The following is a 24,238-nucleotide window of genomic DNA, read 5'->3' as shown; positions in this document are numbered from 1 at the left end:
TGGGTTAGCTGTTTCTGCCAACATCAAATGTGATGGTTTCCTATTTTTGCCATTTCTCAAACAAAAAGAATGCAAGAAAGAGAAAGAACTTGTTTAAAAACAGAAACCAGCTTTGTTCCATTCACATGAATTTGACATTTCTAAGGAATTTCGTCTCAGCACTTACCATAATTCTTCAATAGTTGGTTCTACTTCATCTAAAGAATTCATCTTATCAAGATTGAAGTATTTGCTTTATGTCACAAGTGCATTTTTTTTTTGTTTTTTGTTTTTGTTTCTGCTGCCCTTTTCTCTGTTTGGATTAAGAGATAATCCAATAGCTGCCTGTATTCTAAGTTGGAAAAGAAAAATAAAAAAATGGCTAAAATACAAAAAAAAAAAATTAGAATTGTCTCCTTGCCTATCTTATCATTATAAATAATGAATTTTTTTCTTCATTTACAGGTGTAATTCTAATCGACTTAGGATTATTATTATTATTATTATTATTACCATTATTTTCATTAGTGTCTTCTTTCAATTGTTTCCATTTCTTGCTGGGTGTCTTCCTGACACCTGGGGCAGTCACCTATTACTAGTATTATTCTTATATTATTATCACCATCATTATCATTATTATTACTAAGGCGGCAAGCTAGCAGAATCGTTAGCATGCTGAACAGAATGCTTAGCAGTATTTCACCCGTTGCTCTGTTCTGAGTTCAAATTCTGCTAAGGTCAACTTTGCCTTTCATCCTTTCAGGGTCAATTAAACAAGTACCAGTTACGCATTGGGATTGATGTAATTGGCTTAATCCCTTCCCCTAAATTTGAGGCCTTGTGCTTTCAATAGAAAGGATTATTATTATTATTATTATTATTATTGAGTGAGAGAGCAGTGCATGCCATCAAAGTGACACTGAGGTAAAATATACGAAGCCCAGCATACCCATCATGACTACCCGTCTGACAAGGATACACCAGGCACATGCATCACAACCATATGTGAGCGACATGGTGATCTCATATCAAGATAAACAGCACATGACCTTGCAGGTGGGGCCCAGTTAGAATTTTCTTCAGGTCGAGTAGCCCATCCTACTCAAAAGGTCCCTGAATAAGGGTTGTTTTAGGATGTTGAACGAAACACCCATGTTTCCAGAGGTGAACTATTCAAACCCCAAAGAATCCCTCTCAACACATGGCTATGATGCTCCCCCACTACTTCTGCTCGTGATCAGAGATGCACATATCGTCAGCCACTAAGGGACATGCTCAACTGGTTAAGGTCAAACAACTAACAAGCAAATCTGTGGTATTGAGCAGAATATTTGCTCTAGCCCATCTTTTATACCAAGACAAAGCAATGTACATGATAACACTTCCAATCAGTTAAGATCAGAAGCCATGAGAGCCATTATTATTATTATTATTATTATTATTATTATTATTATTGTTTTGTGCTCATAGCATTGAGTTCCCCTCTTAGCTATAATTTATATGTTCTTTACAAAAAAAGATACATTGCAAGTTTTCCTGAGTTGTCACATCAATAAGAAGTTAGTCTGCACATATTGAACACAAGGGGCAGATGTGGGCTATGGATATGGGGATGACTAGGCCCAACCATGGCTATGTGGTTAAGAAGTTTCTTTCATGACCCTGCTGCTTTTGGTTCAGTTCCACCGCATGGCACCTGGGGCAGATACTTTGTACTATAGTTTGGGCCAACCAACACCTTGTTAGTGAATTTAGTTGATGAAAATTGTACAAGCTTATCGTGTGTATGTGTGTGTGTGTGTGTGTGTGTGTGTGTGCTTGTTTGATGACATTTGTGATTGTCCGAAGAAATTTCTGAGCAACGACGATGTTTGCTGTCATTTCCACATCAGTAAGTTGTCCAGGAGCATTGCACTTTCAATGATGAATGAAGTGTATTCTACCTTACTCAAAAAACAGGTAAAGGTTAATGACAGAAAGAGGCATCTGACTGTAAAACAGTTTCTCAATAATACGAGGGGGTGGGGCTGAAAAGTTCAGGTTTTGAGTAAAAGGAAATACAGGAAGATCAGTTAATTATGATTTCATTCAAAGTATTCTCCTCTCAGATTCACACACTTATTGCCGTGGTCCTTCAGTTTTTCTGAGCCCTGTAAAAGAACTCAGAAGGTTGGGCCTCCAATCAGGCCTTTCACAATACCCTTAAAACCAGGAACTTTTCAGCTCATATGTATTTGCTTAACCCATGCTAGCATACAATGACAACAACAACAACAATGTAAAAAGAGATGAGTACATGATAATATGTGGTGAGGCAGATATAAAGACACACAGACAGATAAGTTAGCTGAGATTATTTAAGACAATAAAAATATCAACTCAGCTAAATTATGCAGTCAGGAGGTAAAAACAAAACAAGTCAACGACTAATATCATCATCATCAGCATCATTATCTTCATCTTCATCATCATCAGCAACATCGTTTTAAGGTCAATATTTCCATGTTTGCATGGCTTGTATGAGAATACGTTGGAGCAATTTTTTCTAAGGCTGGATACCCTTCCAGATGCCAACCTCATCTTAATTATTTCATCAACGTATGGGAAACAATTGTGACATGTTTCAATATTATTATGAACTCATCAGTGAAACACACACTTCAATGGAGTACTTGCTGAAGCAGTGATGAAATAATCATTGAGTAAATTCACAAAGTTGTTCATTAGTTGGCAAAGTAATGGCAGTGGCAGTGGTGGTGGTGGTGGTTGTGGCAGTGGTGGTGGTGGTGGTGGTGGTGGTGATGGTGGTGGTGGTGGTGGTGGTAGTGGTGGTGGCGGCGGTTGTGATGGTGGTAGCAGTTGATTTTCCGATCGAACCAAGGAAACTGGTCTTCCATTGGTTTTTCCCAAATTGCTGATACTATCTGCTAGTCAGATCTCCTGGCAGAATTGCTTGCCGTAGGGAAATATAATAGTTTTGACATTAAAGAAATTCAATACACCTCTACATGAAAAGCAATATTTGAGATAGTGTCAACATGTTTAATGTAGAAAGGAATATTTGAATATTTGAAAGCTAACGACACTATGTAGGAGAGGATCAGAGAAGTACTATATATATATATATATATATATATTATATATATATATATATATATGTATGTGTGTATGTATATGTATGTATGTATATGTATTGTAATTTCATTGACTGTAACTTCAAAAGCTTACTGAGTATTTGGCTTATTAAATCTGTTCAGTGGTTTTAATAAGCCATATAGTCAGTGAAACTTCAAAGTTACTGTCAGTAAAATTAAAAAGAGAAAGGCCTTACGCTTGTATTGAGTCCTGTAGTTGGTTAATGCCTACTTGTCTTCATGTATGTAAAAACACACTTTTCAACTATACATACATACACACAACACACACTCACACACACATATATATGTGTGTGTGTATATGTATATATATATTTATATATACACTCAACACACACACAACACACACACACATATATGTGTGTGTGTATATGTATATATGTATATATATATATATACACACACACACACACACAAATTATAATTCTTATATGCACACACATGTATATACACGCTCATATATATACATGTATAAAATATCTGTCTGCCATCATGAATGTAGTTAACTTAGAGACAAAAAAAGGAAGCCGCTTCCTGCCTGTGGCATCTGTCATTATTAAAGTGTTGAAGTTGTAGTCTCGTTCTTTGACAAGTGGACATAAAAACTATTTCTTGCTGCATGTATGAAATATCTTGACCATGTGCAGTTTTGAGCACCATGTGCACCAATGAAATCTTACATAAATGCTCTTTAGTGATATTGTTTTTATATATCATTATATATCATCATTATCAACATCCATACGTGGCCGATGCCAGCGTTGCCTTCACTGGCTTCCGTGCCGGTGGCACGTAAAAAGCACCAACTGATCGTGGCCATTGCCAGCCTACCGTGGCACGTAAAAAGTACCAACCGATCGTGGCCATGGCCAGCTTCCCTTGGCACCTGTGCCAGTGGCACATAAAAAGCACCCACTACACTCACGGAGTGGTTGGCGTTAGGAAGGGCATCCAGCTGTAGAAACACTGCCAGATCAGACTGGAGCCTGGTGTAGCCTCCTGGCTTTCCAGACCCCAGTTGAACCGTCCAACCCATGCTAGCACGGAGAACATACGTTAAATGATGATGATGATGATTATATATTTTTAGTATAACATCATTGCTGTGTGAGTAAACTGTGTTTCGACAACCCACATCATGAACAACAGGAACAAGTTTAATTATTCAGTGAAGTCTGTTTCGATCGGGTGATAATATTGTCTGGATGTCACCCCTTGATATATACATGACAGGCAAATATACATTTATGTCTGTACATACCTATGTGCCTGTGTAAATATATACTTATATGATACTACATTTGTACACACACACACACACGTATATTTATATACTCACACATACATACATATATGCATATATCTATGTCTTTCTATATATATATATATGTGTGTGTGTGTATCTATAAATATATATATATACATGTATGTATATATGTGTGTATATATATATATATATATATATCAGTGTGTGCGTGTGTGTGTACAGAAAGAGAGAGATGAGTAGATAAATATGCAGGGAAACAGATAGATAGATAGATAGATAGATAGATAGATAGATAGATAGATAGATAGATAGATAGATAGATAGATAGATAGCTAAATTGATAGATAGATAGATAGATAGATAGATAGATAGATAATTAGAAAGATAGATAGATAGATAGCTAAATTGATAGATAGATAGATAGATAGATAGATAGATAGATAGATAGATAACTAGAAAGATAGATAGATAGATAGAAAGATAGATATGTAGATAGATAGAAAGATAGATATGTAGATAGATAGAAAGATAGATATGTAGATAGATAGATAGATAGATAGATAGATAGATAGATAGATAGATAGATAGATAGATAGATAGATATGTAGATAGATAGCTGTAGATAGATAGATAGTTGTAGCTATGTTCATAATTAGAATCGCTCACTTATTGATCTGTCAGGGAAACCATTAAAACATTCTCTAAACGATTTGTGTTTGTAAATTAACAGGCTTGAAGCTTAGATCTAAAAGACTGGAAATCCTGTTACTCAATAACAAATTATGTAGCAGATATATTTGACCAAATCAAGAAAATTTGCAGGAATCATTCAAAATGGTGGAACTGTTTTATTTAATTAAGTTAAAATATGTAAAATATCATGTGACTTTCCCTTATTATTTATTTTTTTATTTTATTACCGCCGCAGACCATCACCAATTTCTTCAGAATCTGGTTACTGCTGTTGTTGTTATTGTCTGCGAGACTGTCAAATGAAATAGTTCGATTTTGCCGCACTGTATCAGCTGACCACTCAGTGGCAAACTAGAAATCTGTGCTGTATCTATTAAACATTATTGAACATTTGAATAAGAAGACAAAAGAAAAGAGAAAAAAAAAAAAAGGAAGAAGATTTCTGCCAGAGATTGGCACTTGAGTTGAAAGCAGACAATTTGCTCAAGTAGCAAGTAATGATAAGAAGAATAGCAACAGCAACAACGACAACAACAATAATAATCCTATTCTATGATAGGCAAAAGGCCTGAAATTTTGGCGGGAGGCAACTACTTGATTACATTGGCTCCAGTACTCAAGTGATGCTTATTTTGGCAATCCTGAAAAGATGAAAGGCGAAGCCAGCCTCAGAAGAATTTGAACTGAGATAAATAATAATAATAGTAATAATAATGATGATGATGATGATGATGATGATTTCTTTATTAACCACAAAGGTTTACATTAAGACAAACATTATGGACAGCACAGGATGAAGCAAAGAATGTGTGTGTGTTGTGAGGGTTTTGAATGTAAACAAAACTAACAAAATTTTCAAAAATCAACAATGCGTGATCCTCAGTAGGGAGGAGACGTTCAATGTCTGCTCATGGAAAAAACTCCATAAAAGACCATGGGTACCCTGACTTTTGAGGCAGGTGCCTCTTTTCCTTTCCTTTTTTCCAACTACAAGCCTATGCTCAGGGCAGGTCCATTCACTTGCACCATTCTTGCCACTTCCATCCACCTTTCAGCAAACTGGCTAGAAGACAACACTTCCCTCTCTACCCTTATTTTTCTTCTCAACTTGAAGAAGTTGATCAGGGATTGGCTTCTGCCCCTTCAATCTCGTCCACCATACAACCTTTTTTGTCATGGTCACCAGGCAAATAAGCACAGCCTTTCCTTCCTGGTTAAAGGAAGGCGGCATGGTGATCTTCACAATGGATTCAGTTGACAGCCAGATCCATCCATGATAATAATAATAATAATAATAATAATAATAATAATAATAATAATAATATTAATAATAATAATAATAATGATGATAATAATAATAATGATAATAATAATACACAAGGCCTGGATTTTGTGGGGAGGGGGTCAGTCAATCACATTGACCCCAGCACTTAACTAGTACTAATTTATTGACCCCAAAAGGATGAAAGGCAAAGTCAACTTCGGCAAAATTTGAACTCAGAACGTAACAACAGACGAAATACTGCTAAGCATTTCATCCAGTGTGCTAACGTTTCTGCTAGCTTGCCACTTTAATAACAACAACAACAATAATAATCCTTTCTACTATAGACACAATTCCTGTATTTTTGTGGGGAGTAGGACAATCGATCACAGTTTTTGACTGGTACTTATTTCATTGACACCGAAATGATGAAAGTGAAAGTCGACCTCGGTGGAATTTGAACTCAGAACATAGCGACAGACAAAATACCACTACACATTTCTCCCGGCATGCTAACGATTCTACCAGTTCAATGCCTTGATAATAATAACAATAACAATCATAATAATAATGATGACGATGATGAGGAGGAGGATTTCTGTTATTGGCCACAAGGGTCTAAGACAAGAAGGACAATATCAAAGGATGAGATACAACCTAATAGTAGTAGTAATACCAGTAGTAGTAGTGGCACAGCTCTTTGTCAGTTATGACAATGTCAGTTCAACAAAACAGTCTGAAGTGGCCCTTAAAGTAGAGATTAAGGCTGGCCCTTAGAAATACAGGTACAACTCAGTTTTGCCAGCTGAGTGGACTGCAGCAATGTGAAATAAAGTGTTTTACTCAAGGACACAAAGGTGTTACTTGAATTCGAACTCTCAACCTTGTGACCATGAGCCGAATACCTTAACCACTACACCATGTGCCTTCACTTTTAATAATAATGATAATAATAATAATAATAATATTAACAATAATAATGATGATGATGATAATTTCAAATTTTGGCACAAGGCCAGCATTTTCAGGGGCGAGGATAAATAGATTATATTGACCCCAGTGTTCAACTGGTACTTGTATTAATGACCCTGAAAGGATGAAAAGCAAAGTCGACCTCAGCAGAATTTGAACTCAGAACGCAAAGATGGACAAAATGAAACCAAGCATTTTGCCCAGCATGCTAACGATTCTACTAATTCACCATCTTATATATTAAAATAATAATAATAATAATGGTTTTGACTTCTGCCAAGTTGACATTTTGTGCAGGAAATGCTGGAATGTAGCCGTATTTTAAGTTTAGAGAAGTTAAAAATGAAATCTAAGATGAAAGTCTTGGAAGATAGATTAAAATCATTGCTTTTTGTCAATTTATTGCCCTGGAGGAATTCTGCAAGGAATGGCATTTGCCAGAGAGTCTGTTATATTAAATGTTTTTACATGAAAAAAAAATTGTGAAGGTAATTGAAGATTTTGAGTGAAAGATAGTAAAAATGAAGAATATTTTTCACAGAAATAGAAGTTTGTCAAAAGCGTGACCACTGAAGTGTGTTGGATTAAAAAGGTTAGGATATTAAGAAAAAACAAAAAAAATAAATAAATAAAATTAACCTTTCAAGAATGGGTGTGTTAAAAATATTCTCCTCCGCAATCGAAAGACACGTCAGATTTTCAAACAATTCTTTAGTCCTCAAACAAATGAAAAATTATTTAAATTCTGGAACCAATTTATGTTTTCCTCCCACTCCTGGCACTCAAATGAGATACATTTTAGGTAATTTACTAGCATATTTTTCCTTACAGGTTTCAAATAGATTATGCAGTTACTCAGTTTACTATTAATGTGACAAGTGAAACGGCAAGATCTATAACAAAACCTCCCAAATCACTTCTCTAAACTTTGAGATATTTCTTTTGCTTTTGATACCAATTTTTTTTACATTTGAAATTGTTCGTTATTTATTTCTTTTTACATCTGTTTCCCCATGGGTTAGATAAATATATTATTGAGGTTTTGTTTACAACTGACTACCTTTCCTGATGCTAACTCTAACCAGTTTCTCATAAAATAATTGAAATAAAGGTATTCTATTGTGAAAATTGCCTGGCAACAACAGGATACTCAACTAGTATATATATATATATATATATATATATACACACACATATATAAGAGGTCTTTGGCCAACAGGTTTTGGGATCTGATGAGACACCATAAAGCTAAACCCTTTATGGATGGAAAACCTAAAGTAATCCCATAAACCATCCTTCCCCATTTTTAATATATAGCATGGCTGTGTGGTTAGAAAACCTGCTTCTCAACCACATGGTTTCAGGTTCAGTCTCACTGTGTGACACCTTGGGTAAGGGCCTTCTGCTGTAGTCTTGAGCCGACTGAAGACTTGTGACTGAATTTGGCAGTCAGAAATTTCCTATCATGTGTAGTTGTGAATCTGTTTACCAGTGGCACATTAAGTGCTTGAGCAAGTTTCTTTATTTCATGGGGCTCCAGTCCACTCACCTGGCAAAAATGAGCAGTACCTGTAATTCAAAGGGTCCAGCCTTGTCACATTCTGTGTCTTGCTCAATCTCCTTGAGAACAATGTGAAGGGTACGCGTGTCTGTGGAGTGTTCAGCCACTTGCACATGAATTCCACAAGCAGGCTCCTCCGTTCATCAAATGAATGGAACCCTCATCATCATAATCAACAGAATACCAGCTAGTTGCATATATGTGTATATAGATATTTTTTTTCTTTTATTCTTTTATTTGTTTCAATCATTTGATTACGGCCATGCTGGAGCACCGCCTTTAGTCGAGCAAATTGGACTTATTCTTGGTAAGCCTAGTACTTATTCTGTCACATTTTTTGCTGAACTGGTAAGTTACGGGGACATAGACACACCAGCATTGGTTGTCAAGCGATATATACACACACATACATACATACATACATACATACATCATCATCATCATCATCGTCGTTTAACGTCCGTTCTCCATGCTAGCATGGGTTGGACGGTTCGACCGGGGTTCTGGGAAGCCAGAAGGCTGCACCAGGCTCCAGTCTAATTTGGCAATGTTTCTACAGCTGGATGCCCTTCCTAACGCCAACCACTCCGTGAGTGTAGTGGGTGCTTTTTACGTATATATATATATATATATATATATATATACATATATACGATGGGTTTGGGTTTTTCAGTTTCCATCTACCAAATCCACAAGGCTTTAGTTGGCCCAGTATTATAGTAGAATACTCTTGCTCCAGTACCATGCAGTGTGGCTGAAGCTGAATGCACATAATTATGAAGCAAATTTGTTAACAACACAGCCATTTTATCCCTACCCTCACATGCAATCATTAAACAATTATTTCTCAGATTAAGAAAAACGTCAGAATGAATACAACTTCCAAAGTTTAACCATCTACTGGGAGTCACTGTCTGCATGAGACAGACAGACAGAACTATGTTGGGCCTAAAGAATATTCATAAGGTGAAAATACTGTGATGCCAAAATTTAGTAAGTTAGGTATAAAAGATTGGAAGGATAACAGGATCCATCATGCTGAATATTTGAATTAAATTCTTACAAGAATGGACACTCAGATTGTAAATCCAATAATTAGTTCTGGTCAGTTGCTATATGTTGGTGCCATTTATATAACCAGGTGCCAGGATAAACCGAAATGTAACTGAGATGCATCAGATTTCTCTCCTGATTTGTGTAGAATAAATCAATTAGTTGTTTGGCACTGGAAGTGGCTTGAGTGGAAAAACCTGAAGAAATTTCGGACTTCAGTGGGAGAAAGCTATTTTCTCAAGGAAGATCAATAAATTAATAGAACTATACCAAGTAATTGTAGAAAGTTGATGGGAATCCGTGAGAAATGGCAGCTTTCATTAGTCTGAGGAATTTTGGAACAATAAGAGCAATAGTCCCCAGAGCAGTGTGTGTGTGTATGTATGTATGTATGTATATGTATATACATATATTAAAAGAAAAACAAACAAATATATATATGCATGTATACAAATATACGCACACACATACACATATATATATAATATATATATATAATATAATATATATATATATATATATTATATATATATATATATACAAACACACACATACATATATATATACATATATGTAAATGCATACACATATACATATACTTACATATATATATATATATATATATATACATATTTATACATACACACACATACATATATATATATATATATATAATATATATATATATATTATATATATATATATTAATATATATATATATAATATATATATATAATACACATATACACATACATGCACACACGCATGTACATGCATATACTTAGATTTAAATACACACACACATATATACATACACACACACATACATACGTAAGTATGTATGTACATACACACATACATACGTACATAATACTTACATACATACATACATACATATATATATGTATATGTATATATATATACATATTTATACATACACACACACATATGCATACACATATATGTATGTATTGATGAGTCTGCTAGATATTAACACTGTTGAGTTGGACATTGAAAGATTACTAAAAGGAAACGGTAAAATGGAAATCGTCTATTTATGGCATCAAGGTAGGTTTTGCATCTATGTGTTTGTGGCAGGTGTGAAAGAATGGAACTGAATACAAAATAGAAAAATTGGTAAAGTGACAGAGAAGACAAGAGGAATAAGCAGAGTTCCTTTAAGTATTATCTACACCTCGGTCGGTTGGGTGGGATGTATTTGCGGTGGACATAATGATTTATAACTCACAGACGTGTATTTCATGTGTGTCTGGGATATATATGAGCTTACGGACGCGTGTTAATGATAATGACTGAACGAGTAAAATATATGTGTGTAGTGTGTGTATGTGCTTGTCTGTGTGTATATATATGTCATATATATATATATATATATATATATATGTATAGATTAGATAGATAGAAGTATATATAATATATATAAGTATATGTATACATATATATATATATATATATATATATATATATATGTATATATATATATATAATATATATATATGTATAAGTATATACATAATATATATATAACTTATACATATATAGATATGCGTGTGTGTGTGTATATATATGCACACATATACATATACATTTATATATACACACATATATATATACATATGTACATTTATACACACACACACACACACACACACACATACATATATACCATACTTGATGCCAGATCTACCTGACTGGCACTTGTACCGGTGGCACATAAAAGACACCATCCGAATGTAATCGATGCCAGGCCCACCTGACTGGGTTCTGTGGCAATGCTCATAAAAAGCTCCCGCTACACTCTTGGATCAGGTCGGAGCCTGGTATAGCCGCTGGCTCTCCAGACCTCAGTCAAACTTTCCAACTCATGGAAAAAATATATATATGTTATCATCATCATCATCATCATCATCGTTTAACGTCCGTTTTCCGCGCTAGCACGGGTTGGACGGTTTCGACCGGTGTCTGGGGAGCTCGGGACTGCCCCAGGCTCCAGTCTAGTCTGGCAGTGTTTCTACAGCTGGATATATATATAAATGCTGTTAACAATGTGTTATGTTTTGATTGCATCATTTTTTTTCCAACTTGACTCAAATTGCTTAACTTAATTGTTTTCCCATTGTGTGGAGATCTACAAAGTAGCCTTTTCTCTGTCCTCTTAGATACTGCCACCCCACCATATATATATATATGTATAAGATGAGCTTCTTTCAGTTTCCATCTACCAAATCCACTCACAAGGCTGCCATGCAATGGGACGGAACCCATGAATATTTGGTTGGGAAGCAAACTTCTTACCACTCAACTTCATGCATATCATCATCAATGGGTTGGACGGTTTGACTGAGGACTGGCGAGCCAGAAGGCTGCACCAAACTCCAACCTGATCTGGCAAAGTTTCTACAGCTGGATGACCTTCCTAATGCATATATATACATATATATATATATACATATATATATATATATATATAATATATATATATATATATATATACACATACACATACACATACACATACATACACATACATACACACACACATACATACATCATATATATATGTATATATATAATATATATATATATATATATATATATATATATATATATATAGTGTAAAACCCATTTCCCTACATGTCATAGGAGGTTACTAAAAGGGTTGGCATGAAGAAGAATATCTAGCTGTAAAAACAGCCTGAAAAGTCCTGCCCAACCCATGACAGCATGGGAAAGCAGACCTAAAAGCTCTGATGATGATGATGATGTGGGGTGAGAAGGAGGAAGGTGGAATAGAGGAGGTGAGGAGGGGAGGAGGGGGAGGAAGAGGGGAATGTAACATGATGATGATGATGATGATGATGATGATGATGATGACGACGACGACAATGATTTGATAATTGTTTCTCGTTGCCATTATAAAGTATGTTATGTTAGATGGAGACATTACTGTCACGTGTGATGTGGCTTGGCTATTATTACAGCTGCCGATTCTGTGAATTACTTGCAATTGTGTTTTACTGCCCAGTTTGGGATGATTTATGTCAGAAACAAACAACATCGGCCAGTTTTATAGTTTCCTTTCTTTTCTTTTATTTCATCAATAACGAATTGTTGTTGTTGTTGTTGTTGTTGTTGCTTAGCTTGAATTTGGTTCTGTCCAAACTGACCTATGATCAAAGGCATTCCGGCCACGACCATCATTTCTCGAAGAGATGCTACTATTTAACCCTATGGTGCCTAAATGATGATTATGCACAAAAAAAAAAAAAGAGAAGAAATTATTGGCAAGCCTAAAAACATGGCGGAAAAAGTTGCAACTAAGCGCCAGATACCATAATTGCTTGCATGCAACAATGTTGTTCAAACGTGAAGAATCTTTGGAGCTCAACCAATCTTTTACTTTTGTGGCTTCTTTTGAATAAGAGCATAACGTTTGAAGTGTCAAGAATTATTCACAATAAACAACAGGCATTATATGGTTTGGACAATATTTTCCAGTGTGCTATTTTGAAGGGCGGGATTTGAGGATAATTTGATTGCTATTTCTAACAAGTCATCAGACCATGCAGAAACTCTTTCATTGGAATAGTGTGAAGTGGTATATCATATATGTAAACCAGGATATTACATAAGAGGAAGTGTTATATCACATATATGATATATATTTATTACTTATATAAGCACAGGCATGGCTGTGTAGTAAGAAGCTTGCTTCCTAACCACATGGTTCCTGGTTCAATCCCACCGCATGGCACTTTGGGCAAGTACCTTTTACTTAAACCCCATGTTGATCGAAGCTTTATGAGTGGATTTGGGAGACGGAAACTGAAAGAAGCCCATCGTGTTTGTGTGTATGTGCATGCGTGTGTATGTGTGTGTGTACATGTGTCTTTGTGTCTGTGCTTGTCCCCTCCACCATTTAACTACCAGTGTTGGTGTGTTTATGTCCCTGAAACTTGGCAGTTCAACAAAAGAGACCAATAGAATAAGAAGCAGGCTTAAAAAACTTAAGAACTGGGGTTGATTCAATCCCCCCAAAAATTCTACAAGGCAGTGCCCCAGCATGGCCACAGTCTAATGACCTGAACAAGTAAAAGATAGATGATAAGAGACAACAGTGGCTGTTGAATACATGCAACAATGGAAGCTAAGGAATGGCTTTATATTAAGGGCACCATGGGTGTGTCTGTCTTTGAAGTACCTGACTTCATATTTCTCCTGTCTTCTCAACTGAAGATGAGAACCGGCTGAGCGTCGGTGCAGTTCTTGGTCCTTTCAACTTCATACTACGTCTTGGATGTGTGACTGGATGTAAATGGTAGGAGCACCAACAAAGTGTCTATGTCTGCTTGTGATCATTCAGGCGCCTAAAACAATTAGTGAAAGCATGGTACATGTTATCAAGGCACACTCACTTATGAGTGATGGCTACACTTTAAGATGTGGAGAGTGGAATGGAGGGAGTGTGGTTCAAGTTGCACCGTAACCACAGATTTAGTCAGCCAGAATAAAGCCAAGTTAATCTGGCAACAACAACAACAACAACAAACATTATCTTTGGTGAAACTAAAGCTACAACAACAAGAACAACTAATGCCATGAGCATACTGAGTCAGAGAAACAGAGTCCATTAACTGACAGTTACCAAGACTTTTAATTCCATCAATGTTGATTACCAAATTAATGGACATTAAAATTAATCAATACATAAACAAAACAAAAAGAAACACGGCATCGTTAAATAAATATAATAATGAAAGAATTTATTGACATACACAGAAGTTGTTGTTGTTGCTGATGTTATTGTTGAATATTATATCTGTGTGTTTTTGTGTTGTTTTGTTTACAACAAGATCATACTACAACAACAACAACAACAAAAATTAAACATTGTTGGTTGAACTGAATAAGTTGTGAGGCAATATTTGATAATATTAATTACTGCAACAATGGCAAATTAGCTTGATAGAGATAGTGAGATAGGTGGGAGGGTAGGTTGGTTGGAAGGTGGGTGGGTGGGGGGTAGCTTGGTAGGAAGAGAGCTACATAAACAGGTAAGTATTGAGGTGAGAAGATATTGTGGTCGGTAGAGAGTTAAATAGGGAAAGAGGTGATGGGGCAGGTGAGAAGGAGGAGGAGGAAGAAGAAGAGGTGGTGGAAGAGATGGAAACATGACTCTATGAAGACATAAAAAAGTGAATGAAAAGATCACGTTTCATGCGATCAATCAAGGTGCTTCTGAACCACATGGTTTCAGGTTCAGTCCCACTGAGTGGCACCTGGAACAAGTGCTTCTGACCAAAACCCTGTGAGTGGATTGATCATCATCTCCATCATCATTTAACATCCGTTGTTCCATGCTGGCATGGGTTAGACGCTTTGATGAGTATCTGATGTGTGCAAGGACTGCATCGAGCTCCAGTGTCTGCTTTGATACGGCTTTTAAGGCTGGATGCCCCTCCTAATGCCAACCACTTCAGTGTAACTGGGTGCTTTCCATGTGCCACTTGTACTATTGACGTTGTGATGCAGTTAGAAGGACTATGAACCCTGGGGGAGTGGAGGAGGGGGGTGCAGCTGCATGCTAGGGCATGAAGAGCTTATTATGAGAAGAGGTGGGCAGGGCAGGTTCTTGCAAAGAAATCTGCATGGCTCCCTTATAATAGGGGAAGAGGAGAGAGAGAAAGACAAAATGATCAGCAGGAGATGTAAGTGATGAGGTGCCCAAGTGCCTCCACCACTACCATCACCACCACCAATGCACAAGTTAAGTAGGAGTGGGTGGTTGGGTGGGTGGTTTGCAAGATTGTATGGGAAGGAGAATGAAGGATGGGGTGGCAGACTGACAAAATGGGTAGGGTTGAAGGGTGGATGAACAACAAACCATGAGCTGGGGAAGATAGAAGAATGTAGAAGAATGAGGGGGTGGGATGTGTGGAAGGGGGCATTAAGATGATAGCTGCCAATGGGAGGGGGCAGGACAGCAGAGATAACATGATTGGGTAGTCTGTAGGAGCCAAGGGTAGGGGAAGAGGCAGGCATAATGCATGAGGGGGTAGGGGACTCACTATAACATGGATAGGGAGCACAAAACTGCACTTCCAGAAGCTGGTTTTACTGAGGAGGGAGAGTCTTTTTGAGAACCTAATATCACCAGAGACCCCAGTCCTTCTTCATCTCCTCCATCAGGCTCAGAGTCCTGAGGTCAGCCTTCAACATTTCATATCCTATTTTCCTGGGCATCCATGGAAGCCTGTCATGTATGAATGCATGAATGCAGGGCCGCGGCTCTGAGCTGAAACTACAAAAAAACAGACAAAAAACCACAATGAAACATGGCAGTTATTCTGTGATGGTCTGGGGAGCAATTTGGAGCAATGGCCGATCAGAGCTGGTGGAGTGTGAGGGCAACATAAACTCAGATAAATATGAGTCCATATTGCAGAAAAGACTCCTTCCAATGGTCTTCGAAGATGGGGCATCTTGTTACATGGCTAAAAAGACCCAAGACTGGTTGGAAGAGAATGGCATTAAAAAGCTTCCATGGCCAAGTCAATCACCAGATACAAACCCTATAGAACACCTCTGGGGTATAATGGACAGGTCACTTTGTAAGAAGAACAAGAAAGCATCTTCAAAGCCAGACTTTTTGAGATTACCACATGAAACTTGGTAAGAAATTCCTCAAGAGAATATTTATCATCTGATCAGTAGCATGCCTAATAGGGTCCTTGCATTGAAAAATGCAAAGGGCATGCTTACTAAATATTAGATATTCACATTATGATAATAAATAAATAATTAGAATGTATAATTTCAGATTTAAATAAATTCTAATGATTACAAGGGTGTGTATTTACTTCTGTCATGCCTGTGTGTATGTATATATATGTATGTATGTATGTATGTATGTATGTATGTATGTATATATATATGTGTGTGTGTGTGTGTGTGTGTGTGTGTGTGTGTGTGTGTGTGTGCTTTCCGTCCAACCCATGCTAGCATGGAAAACGGATGTGATGATGATGATGATGATGATATATATATATAAGACAGTGGCTGGAAAGATATTGGCAAACGTTGTAGGGTAGACAGTTGGTGAAAGTTGGATATATACTGAATGTCTATATTGCCTTTCAGGGTGGTAGGACAAGAGGAAGTTCTACTCAGACCACTGAGCTGGCCTAAGTGGTTGCAACAGAGTGGCCAGCACTAGTTATGCTGGTGTTAAAAGCTGGTCAATTGTCTGTTGTGTAGTGTTCGTATATTGGTCTTAAGAATCTAGAAATAGATTAATTGACCAATGTGAGACTTGATACATTGCTATTTAACAACTGTTTCATAATCACCCACCATTACACAATGGTCATTCGATGATGACCACTGTATAAGAACCACTTTAGCAACTACCTCACAAGTGCAGCAGTTTCACATGACCTCAAAATAGTTTCACACCATCACATCACAAAAAATATAACAGTTTCACATCACTACAAACACCATCTCACAACAAACACAATTACAGAACAAACATCAACAACAACAAATATCATCTCACAAAAAATTCTACATCACAACACACTCCACCTCACAACAGACACAAACATAATCACACCCTATCTACTTCATAACAAAACCAAAACTATAATATTCCCTTTGTCTTATTTCTTTGTTTCACTTTATTTTTTTCCTTTCTTCTTTCCTCTTTACCCTTTTTTTTGTTTTTGATTCCTATGTACACAACAGACAACAGTTTATTTCAATTCTACTGATATGAAGAATATTTTTCAAAGCAATGCCAAAAAAGAAAAACCAAAGACAATCATAATGATGATAATAACAATAACAATAATAATAATAATAATAATAATAATAATAATAATAATAATAATAATAATAACAATAATAATAATAATAATTTCTATCACTTCTGTGATATTTTTTTCTTTGATAATGATGATAATGATAACAATAACAATAATAATATAAACAGTGGAAAAAATGTCAAGAACAAGTAGAGGAAAGTTTCAAGAAATTATCCTTGTAATTGATTTTGTAACGTACACCGTTCTATGTAGGATGTTATATGATAATTCTTTGAGAGAGAGCGAGAGATGGCGGAGGAGAGAGAGATGGCGGGGGAGAGAGAGGGATGGCGGGGGAGAGAGAGAGAGAGAGAATGGGGGAGGGGGAGGGGTTAGAATGTGTGCTGGAATTATTATTACAAGAGAAGTTGGCAACAATTTCAGTTATTGATTCAACTAACGAAGCTAAAGATGCTACAACCGGCCTCGCGCCGCTTGCCATCATCTTTCTCCACGTTACCAATTTCACTTAATGTCAATTTAAAACAACAACTCACTTGTAATTTTCTTGCCGTTCCACAATACACACGCACACACACACACACACACACACACACACACACACACACACACACACACACACACACACACACAAATACATACATACACAGACACAGACATATATACACATATATACATAGATATATATATGCACACACGTTACTTGTCTCAGATGAAGATGTTGCCTGTTTAATCAGAGAGGTTTTATAATATATTTAAAATCATTAAACAACCTAACTTTGTAATTTTTGGATTTGTTTTCATTTCCTTTCTTTATAGAAATTTATTTTTTAGGCCCATTTGTTGCAATGCAATGCTGATGTGTTGATGGTAAGAAGATGACTAACAGTAAATTCATGAGTTCAAACCTCTTCTTCATCATGAAACATTAATGTCTTTCTCTGCCATAAGCAAAAGTATGTATAACCCTGACTAGCCTCAGTCTACGTGGCTGACAATAGTTAGTATCTTTCTCTGTCATGATTGAAATAGGGACCAGTAAGAAGAGCATCTAGTCATCTAAACACAAATGCTAACCATTAAACTTCACCAATATCATTTTGCAGTGTGATTATAAAACAGTAAAATAAAAGAAAGACTATTATATTTTTACATCTGAAGGACCCAGAATGACTTGGGTGGAATAGGTTTGCAAATTTAGATCTTTGCTGGAATTTGTAAAGTGCAAATTACAACTAGACATCTCATTTGTTGACCAGTGGAATAGGAGTGCTGGCTATGTTTCGAATACTCTGAGTAACAGCAAAAAAGAAGATGTATCATTTGTGCAGTGTTTCAGTGCTTTCCTACTCCAGCCCTTCGTCCATGTTGAGCTCATAAATGGCCCCTGCTGGACCAGGCTCTATTAAAAGTTTTTTTTTATAAATGCTGTTGGTCATTAGTTCAAACTTTCATTCCTTGCTGAGTACATAAACACCATCTGTTGGTCAGTAGTCGAACCATCAACATGTTGGTCAGTAATCCAATTCTTCTCTTTTTTGGGATGCCTAAACACCCCTTCCACCCCTTCCATCTCTTAGACTTTATTGAGTGTACAAACACAGGCTTGAGAACAGAGGGTGTGGGGGTTGCAAGTGCTCCCCCTAAAATTTATGGGGTACAGTTAAAACACTTTGAACATCCTCCTGAAAAATTGGGTTTGTACCCCTAAACAAATTTCATTCCTGCTCTTATGCATACAAACATCACTTATTGGTCAGACTGCAACCTTCACTCAATAGGTCAATACTCCAGCCTCTGTCCTACTACTGGTCAACACTCTAAGACCTTAAACTGGTGAAATTCTACAACACAAAATTTTTTTGTTACTATAATTATTGCTTTTTTTATTGCTTTGTTTCTTCAAATATTTTCCTACTAACCATAGACATTCTGCAGAATTAATTTCAGATGACCAATGCCAGTCAATGTTGGTAAGGGTCAGTTTGATAAAGAGACATATTGGTGTTATATTGGTCTTGGATGGCCTGCAAAAACCTTGATCAATGTCCCTTCCTCCAGACCAAATCATTTAAGGAAAAAAAATTTTTTTAATAGAAAGGAAGAAACAAAAGGTGTGAGAAGATGAAATATTTAATGTATCAAGTGGATGAGTTCTTCATAAAAACAGGGCCCCCATCTCTCAGATGAAAGATCCTGGCTGAAATATTAAATGTTTGTTTGTCAAATAAACCATAAAAAAAAATCCCACTTTCCGCTTTATCTGGCAATGTTTGACAATTTACTTTAGAAAGATAAATATATAAATAAAAGGAAACAGTACAGCCACATTGTGTTGCAGAAGGAAGGAAGCTGTATTCTATGAAAGAAGAGAATGGTAACAATATGTACAACACCACACATACAACACACATACAACACACAAGAACTACAAAGGAAAAAAAAAAATAATAAAGATCTTTATAAGACTCTTTACTTTCTTCTTTTCTTTCTTACTTTTTTCTTATTTTCCATCCATCCATCCACTCATACAACCACCCACCCACCCACCCACCCAACCATCCACTCACCCAGTCATTCATCTGAAACAGGCCCAAATTATTATTTATTTCTTCTTTCTTTTTTCCTTTTTTATTTTCAAATAATTATTTCATTTTCAATTTTTTTTGAAGCAGAACATGACTTTTTTCTTTTTTTTTATATATCTTTTGAATATTTTAATGCTTTTCTCTTCTTTTTTTATTTTCTTTCTTTTTTTTTTATTTAATTTTTTTTTTTTAGTTCTCTATGTCTATCATCTACTGACACCAACTATAAAATGACACCAACTACATAGATACAGAAAAACTAGGCAGAGGAGACACACCGACTAGGAAATGATAAACGGTTCCATGTAACTAACTCACCTTGGTTGACAATGACTCGGAATATTCACCACAATCATCACAAGTCAATTCTTGGCAGTCCTTACAGACATTTTGGTTAGTTCTGGTGCCGTCAGAGTTTAACTTCAGTTCCTTCACATTGCAAATAGGACACATGGTTTTGCCTTCATTCTCCAGCTCAGACCAAGAAGATTTTCTAACAATGTCAGCCGCATAGCTTGTATAGTCCTCTTCGATTTCTCTGAAATTGTCAGAAAATGGTAGAATTTAGTGTCATCATGATCATCATCATCACCATCCCAGAATGGATTCATTAGACAGAAACATATGTATGTATGTATGTATGTATGTATGTATGTATGTATGTACATATGTACGTATGTACATATGTATGTATGTATGTATGTATGTATGTATGTATGTATGTATGTATGTATAGGTGTGTGTGTGCTTGTTCCCCCCAGCACCATTTGATAACTAGTGTTGGTTTGTTTGTGTTCCTGTAACTTAGCAGTTTGACAAAAAGAGATTGATAAAATAAGTACCAGGATTTGCAAAATATAAAAAAAAATACTGGTGTCAATTCATTTAGCAAAAAAATTCTTCAAGGTGATGCTTCAGCATGGTCACAGTCTAATGAGTGAAACAAGTAAAATATATATATGTATATGGCTGCAACCTCAAGGCTGAGACATATAAAAGAATAAAAGAATATGTGATATGCTTTGCTTGAGAAGAAGACCCATCAAGCCAGGTGAGATTGTAGTCATGGCAGATTCTGGTATCATGCAATGGCACCCATGCTGGTGGCACACAACAGCACCCATTACACTCTTAGAATGGTTGGCATTAGGAAGGACAACCAGTCATAGAAAACCACGCCAAATCAGACTGGAGTCTGGTGCAGCCCTTCAGCTTACCAGCCCTGGTCAAACTGTCCAACCCATGCCAGCATGGACAACAGATGTTAAATGATGATGATGATATATATATATATACATAACGGGAAGGTTTACAAAAATAAACAAAAGACGAAGGCAGGTGGAGTACAAACAAATAATGTATTAGCATGGCGCTCAGGAATAGAAATAAAATAAGTCTTTTACGTTTTGAGCCTATGCTCTTCGACAGAAAGATACACAGAAAAGAAACAAGGAGAGAAAAAAATTGCGTGTAGGGGCTAACGATCCATATATATATATATATATATATTACACACACACACTCACACACACACACAGGTGCAGGCATGACTGTGGTTAAGAAGCTTGTTTTGTGACCACATAGATTTGGGTTCAGTCCCACTCTGCAACACATTAGGCTAGTGTTTTATATTTAAAGAACCAGACCAAAAAGTTGGTCTACCAAATTCACTCTTGTGAGTGAATTTGCAGCTGAAAACTGTGTGGAAGTCCATTGTGTATATGTGGTTGTGTTTGTCCCCCCCCCACCACCACACTGCTTAGCAACTGTTGTTAGTTTGTTTATGTCTCTGTAACCTAGCATTTTACCAAAAGAGATTGAGAAAATAAGTATCAGACTTTAAAGAAATAATACTGGGGTTGATTTGGTCAACTGAACCCTTCAAGGCACTGCTCCAGCTTGGCCACAGTAACAGTGCTCTAGTTGTCCAACTGAATACTCCACAGAATTGGTACACCATGCATACTCTTAGACAGAAATGATCTACAAGAATGGATCTTTTGAATTCCACATAGAATCCATTCAATGAGCTTCAGTACAGGTTCCATCTACTTCAATTTCACTTACATGGTGAAGGTTGTAAGCCAAAGCGAAAGATAGCAACACTTTCTCCAGATGTCATGCTCCAGATGTCCTGCTCCAGATGTCATGCTGCAGAATTGAAGCTGGGTGTTGTGATTGCAAACTTCTTAACCTGTTTAGCCAGAATGTGTCGATGAGTGACTGATGTCGTATAGAGAGACGCAATTCTATATTTTCTGCCCCACCCTCCAAAAGGCAATCTTAACACAAACATCGAGGCAACGCAAGTGGATGGGTGGGGATGGTGGTGGTGGTGCTATAGGATACATTAACATGGAATAGTTGAAAGAATAACATCATCATCATCACAATTTCTACAATGGTGTAGAAGAAGGAGGAAAAGAAGAAGAAAAAGGAGGAGGAGGAGGAGAAGAAGGAAGAAGAAGAAGAAGAGAAGAAGAAGAAGAAGAAGAAGAAGGAAGAAGAAGAAGAAGGAGAAGAAGAAGGAAAAGAAGAAGGAGAAGAAGAAGAAAAGAAAAAGAAGAAGAAGAAGAAGAAGAAGAAGAAGAAGAAGAGAAGAAGAAGGAAAAGAAGAAGGAAAAGAAGAAGGAGAAGAAGAAGGAAAAGAAGAAGGAAAAGAAGAAGAAGAAGAAGAGAAGAAGAAGAAGAAGAAGAAGAAGAAGAAGTAAGGAAATTATATTGATCTATCATAATCTGAAAGGGTGAGTGCATAATGTGTAACAATATGTGTGTGTGTGTATGGAGGTGTGTCTATATGTGTCTAAATGTGTGAATGAGTGCATTTATGAGCATGTTTGTATATAGGTACATGTGTGTGTGTATTAGTGTGTATGTGCATGTGTGTGTGTGTGTGTAATCAATTAGATAAATACCTCTTCCCAAACAATCTGATATCAGTGCAGCTGACATAAGAGATAGACAGATAAATAGGTAGACAGAGAGAGAGAGAGAAGGAGTGTGTCAGAGAGAGAGAGAGAGAGTGACAGACAGACAAGCAGACAGACAGAGACAAAGATAGGGATATCGTTATATAGAGAGATAGATAGAAGGAGAAAAAAAGCAGGAGAGAAGGAAAGAGACAACAAAGCAAAAAGACAAAAAAGGAGAGAGAGAGAGAGGAAGGAAGGAAGAGAGGGAGGGTGGACATGGTGGATGGTAAAATCCATTAGAAAGAAAATATTCTAGATTTTTTGGTAAACAGAATTTTATAACCAAAGAGCTAGAAGAAAATATATAAAAAGACACACACACACACATGCTCTTTTATTCTTTCTCTGGTGTCTGTTATTAGTCTATGACCATACTGGGGCATTGCCCATTATATTGACTCAGGTACGTATTTCTGTCGATAATTATTTTATTGCTCTCTCTTTGTCAAACTGTTAAGTGGCAGGAGATAAAAACAAACACAACATAAATAACACGGGCTTTTAGACCTGTATAAACACACACACACACAGATATGTGAGCACACATGTGCGCGCACACACACACACACACATGTGTATAAATAGGGATGTAGCATAGTGGTCAAGGTTTTAGCCTTATGATTTCAAGGTCATGGGTTAGATTCAACAGTCTACTTAGTTGTAAATGAATACCAGTTGCCTGCTATCACATCTGTGGTATTCCACTGGATCAAGAACCAGAGGGCCACAGGTGGGTCTGTATCTGCTTGTAACTACTTAAGCACCTAAAACAGTTAGCAAGAGCATGGTACATATTACCATGTCATCTTCATTTGTGAGTGAAAAATAGATGTGTTGAATGAAAAGAATAGAAAAGGATAGAATGTTTTTGTGTTATGTTGTTTATG

At 36.5% G+C, this 24,238-nt stretch overlaps 1 protein-coding gene across 2 annotated transcripts in view; it reads right to left on the bottom strand.

The window, feature by feature from the left end:
* LOC115220299 (branchpoint-bridging protein-like) overlaps positions 1–20,965 on the bottom strand; it is a 73,329-nt gene extending 52,364 nt beyond the window's left edge. For both annotated transcript variants that reach the window (XM_029790405.2, XM_036509999.1), the window contains exon 1: positions 20,698–20,965. In XM_029790405.2, coding sequence (XP_029646265.2) covers positions 20,698–20,832 — 135 coding nt within the window. In that variant the 5' untranslated portion in view covers positions 20,833–20,965. The remainder of the gene's footprint in view (positions 1–20,697) is intronic.
* Positions 20,966–24,238: the final 3,273 nt, after the last annotated feature.

Source organism: Octopus sinensis, linkage group LG16, assembly GCF_006345805.1.
Source record: "Octopus sinensis linkage group LG16, ASM634580v1, whole genome shotgun sequence".
Lineage (NCBI taxonomy): Eukaryota > Metazoa > Mollusca > Cephalopoda > Octopoda > Octopodidae > Octopus > Octopus sinensis.
Note: the sequence above shows the minus strand (reverse complement) of the source record. Positions and strands in the feature narration are given on the sequence as shown.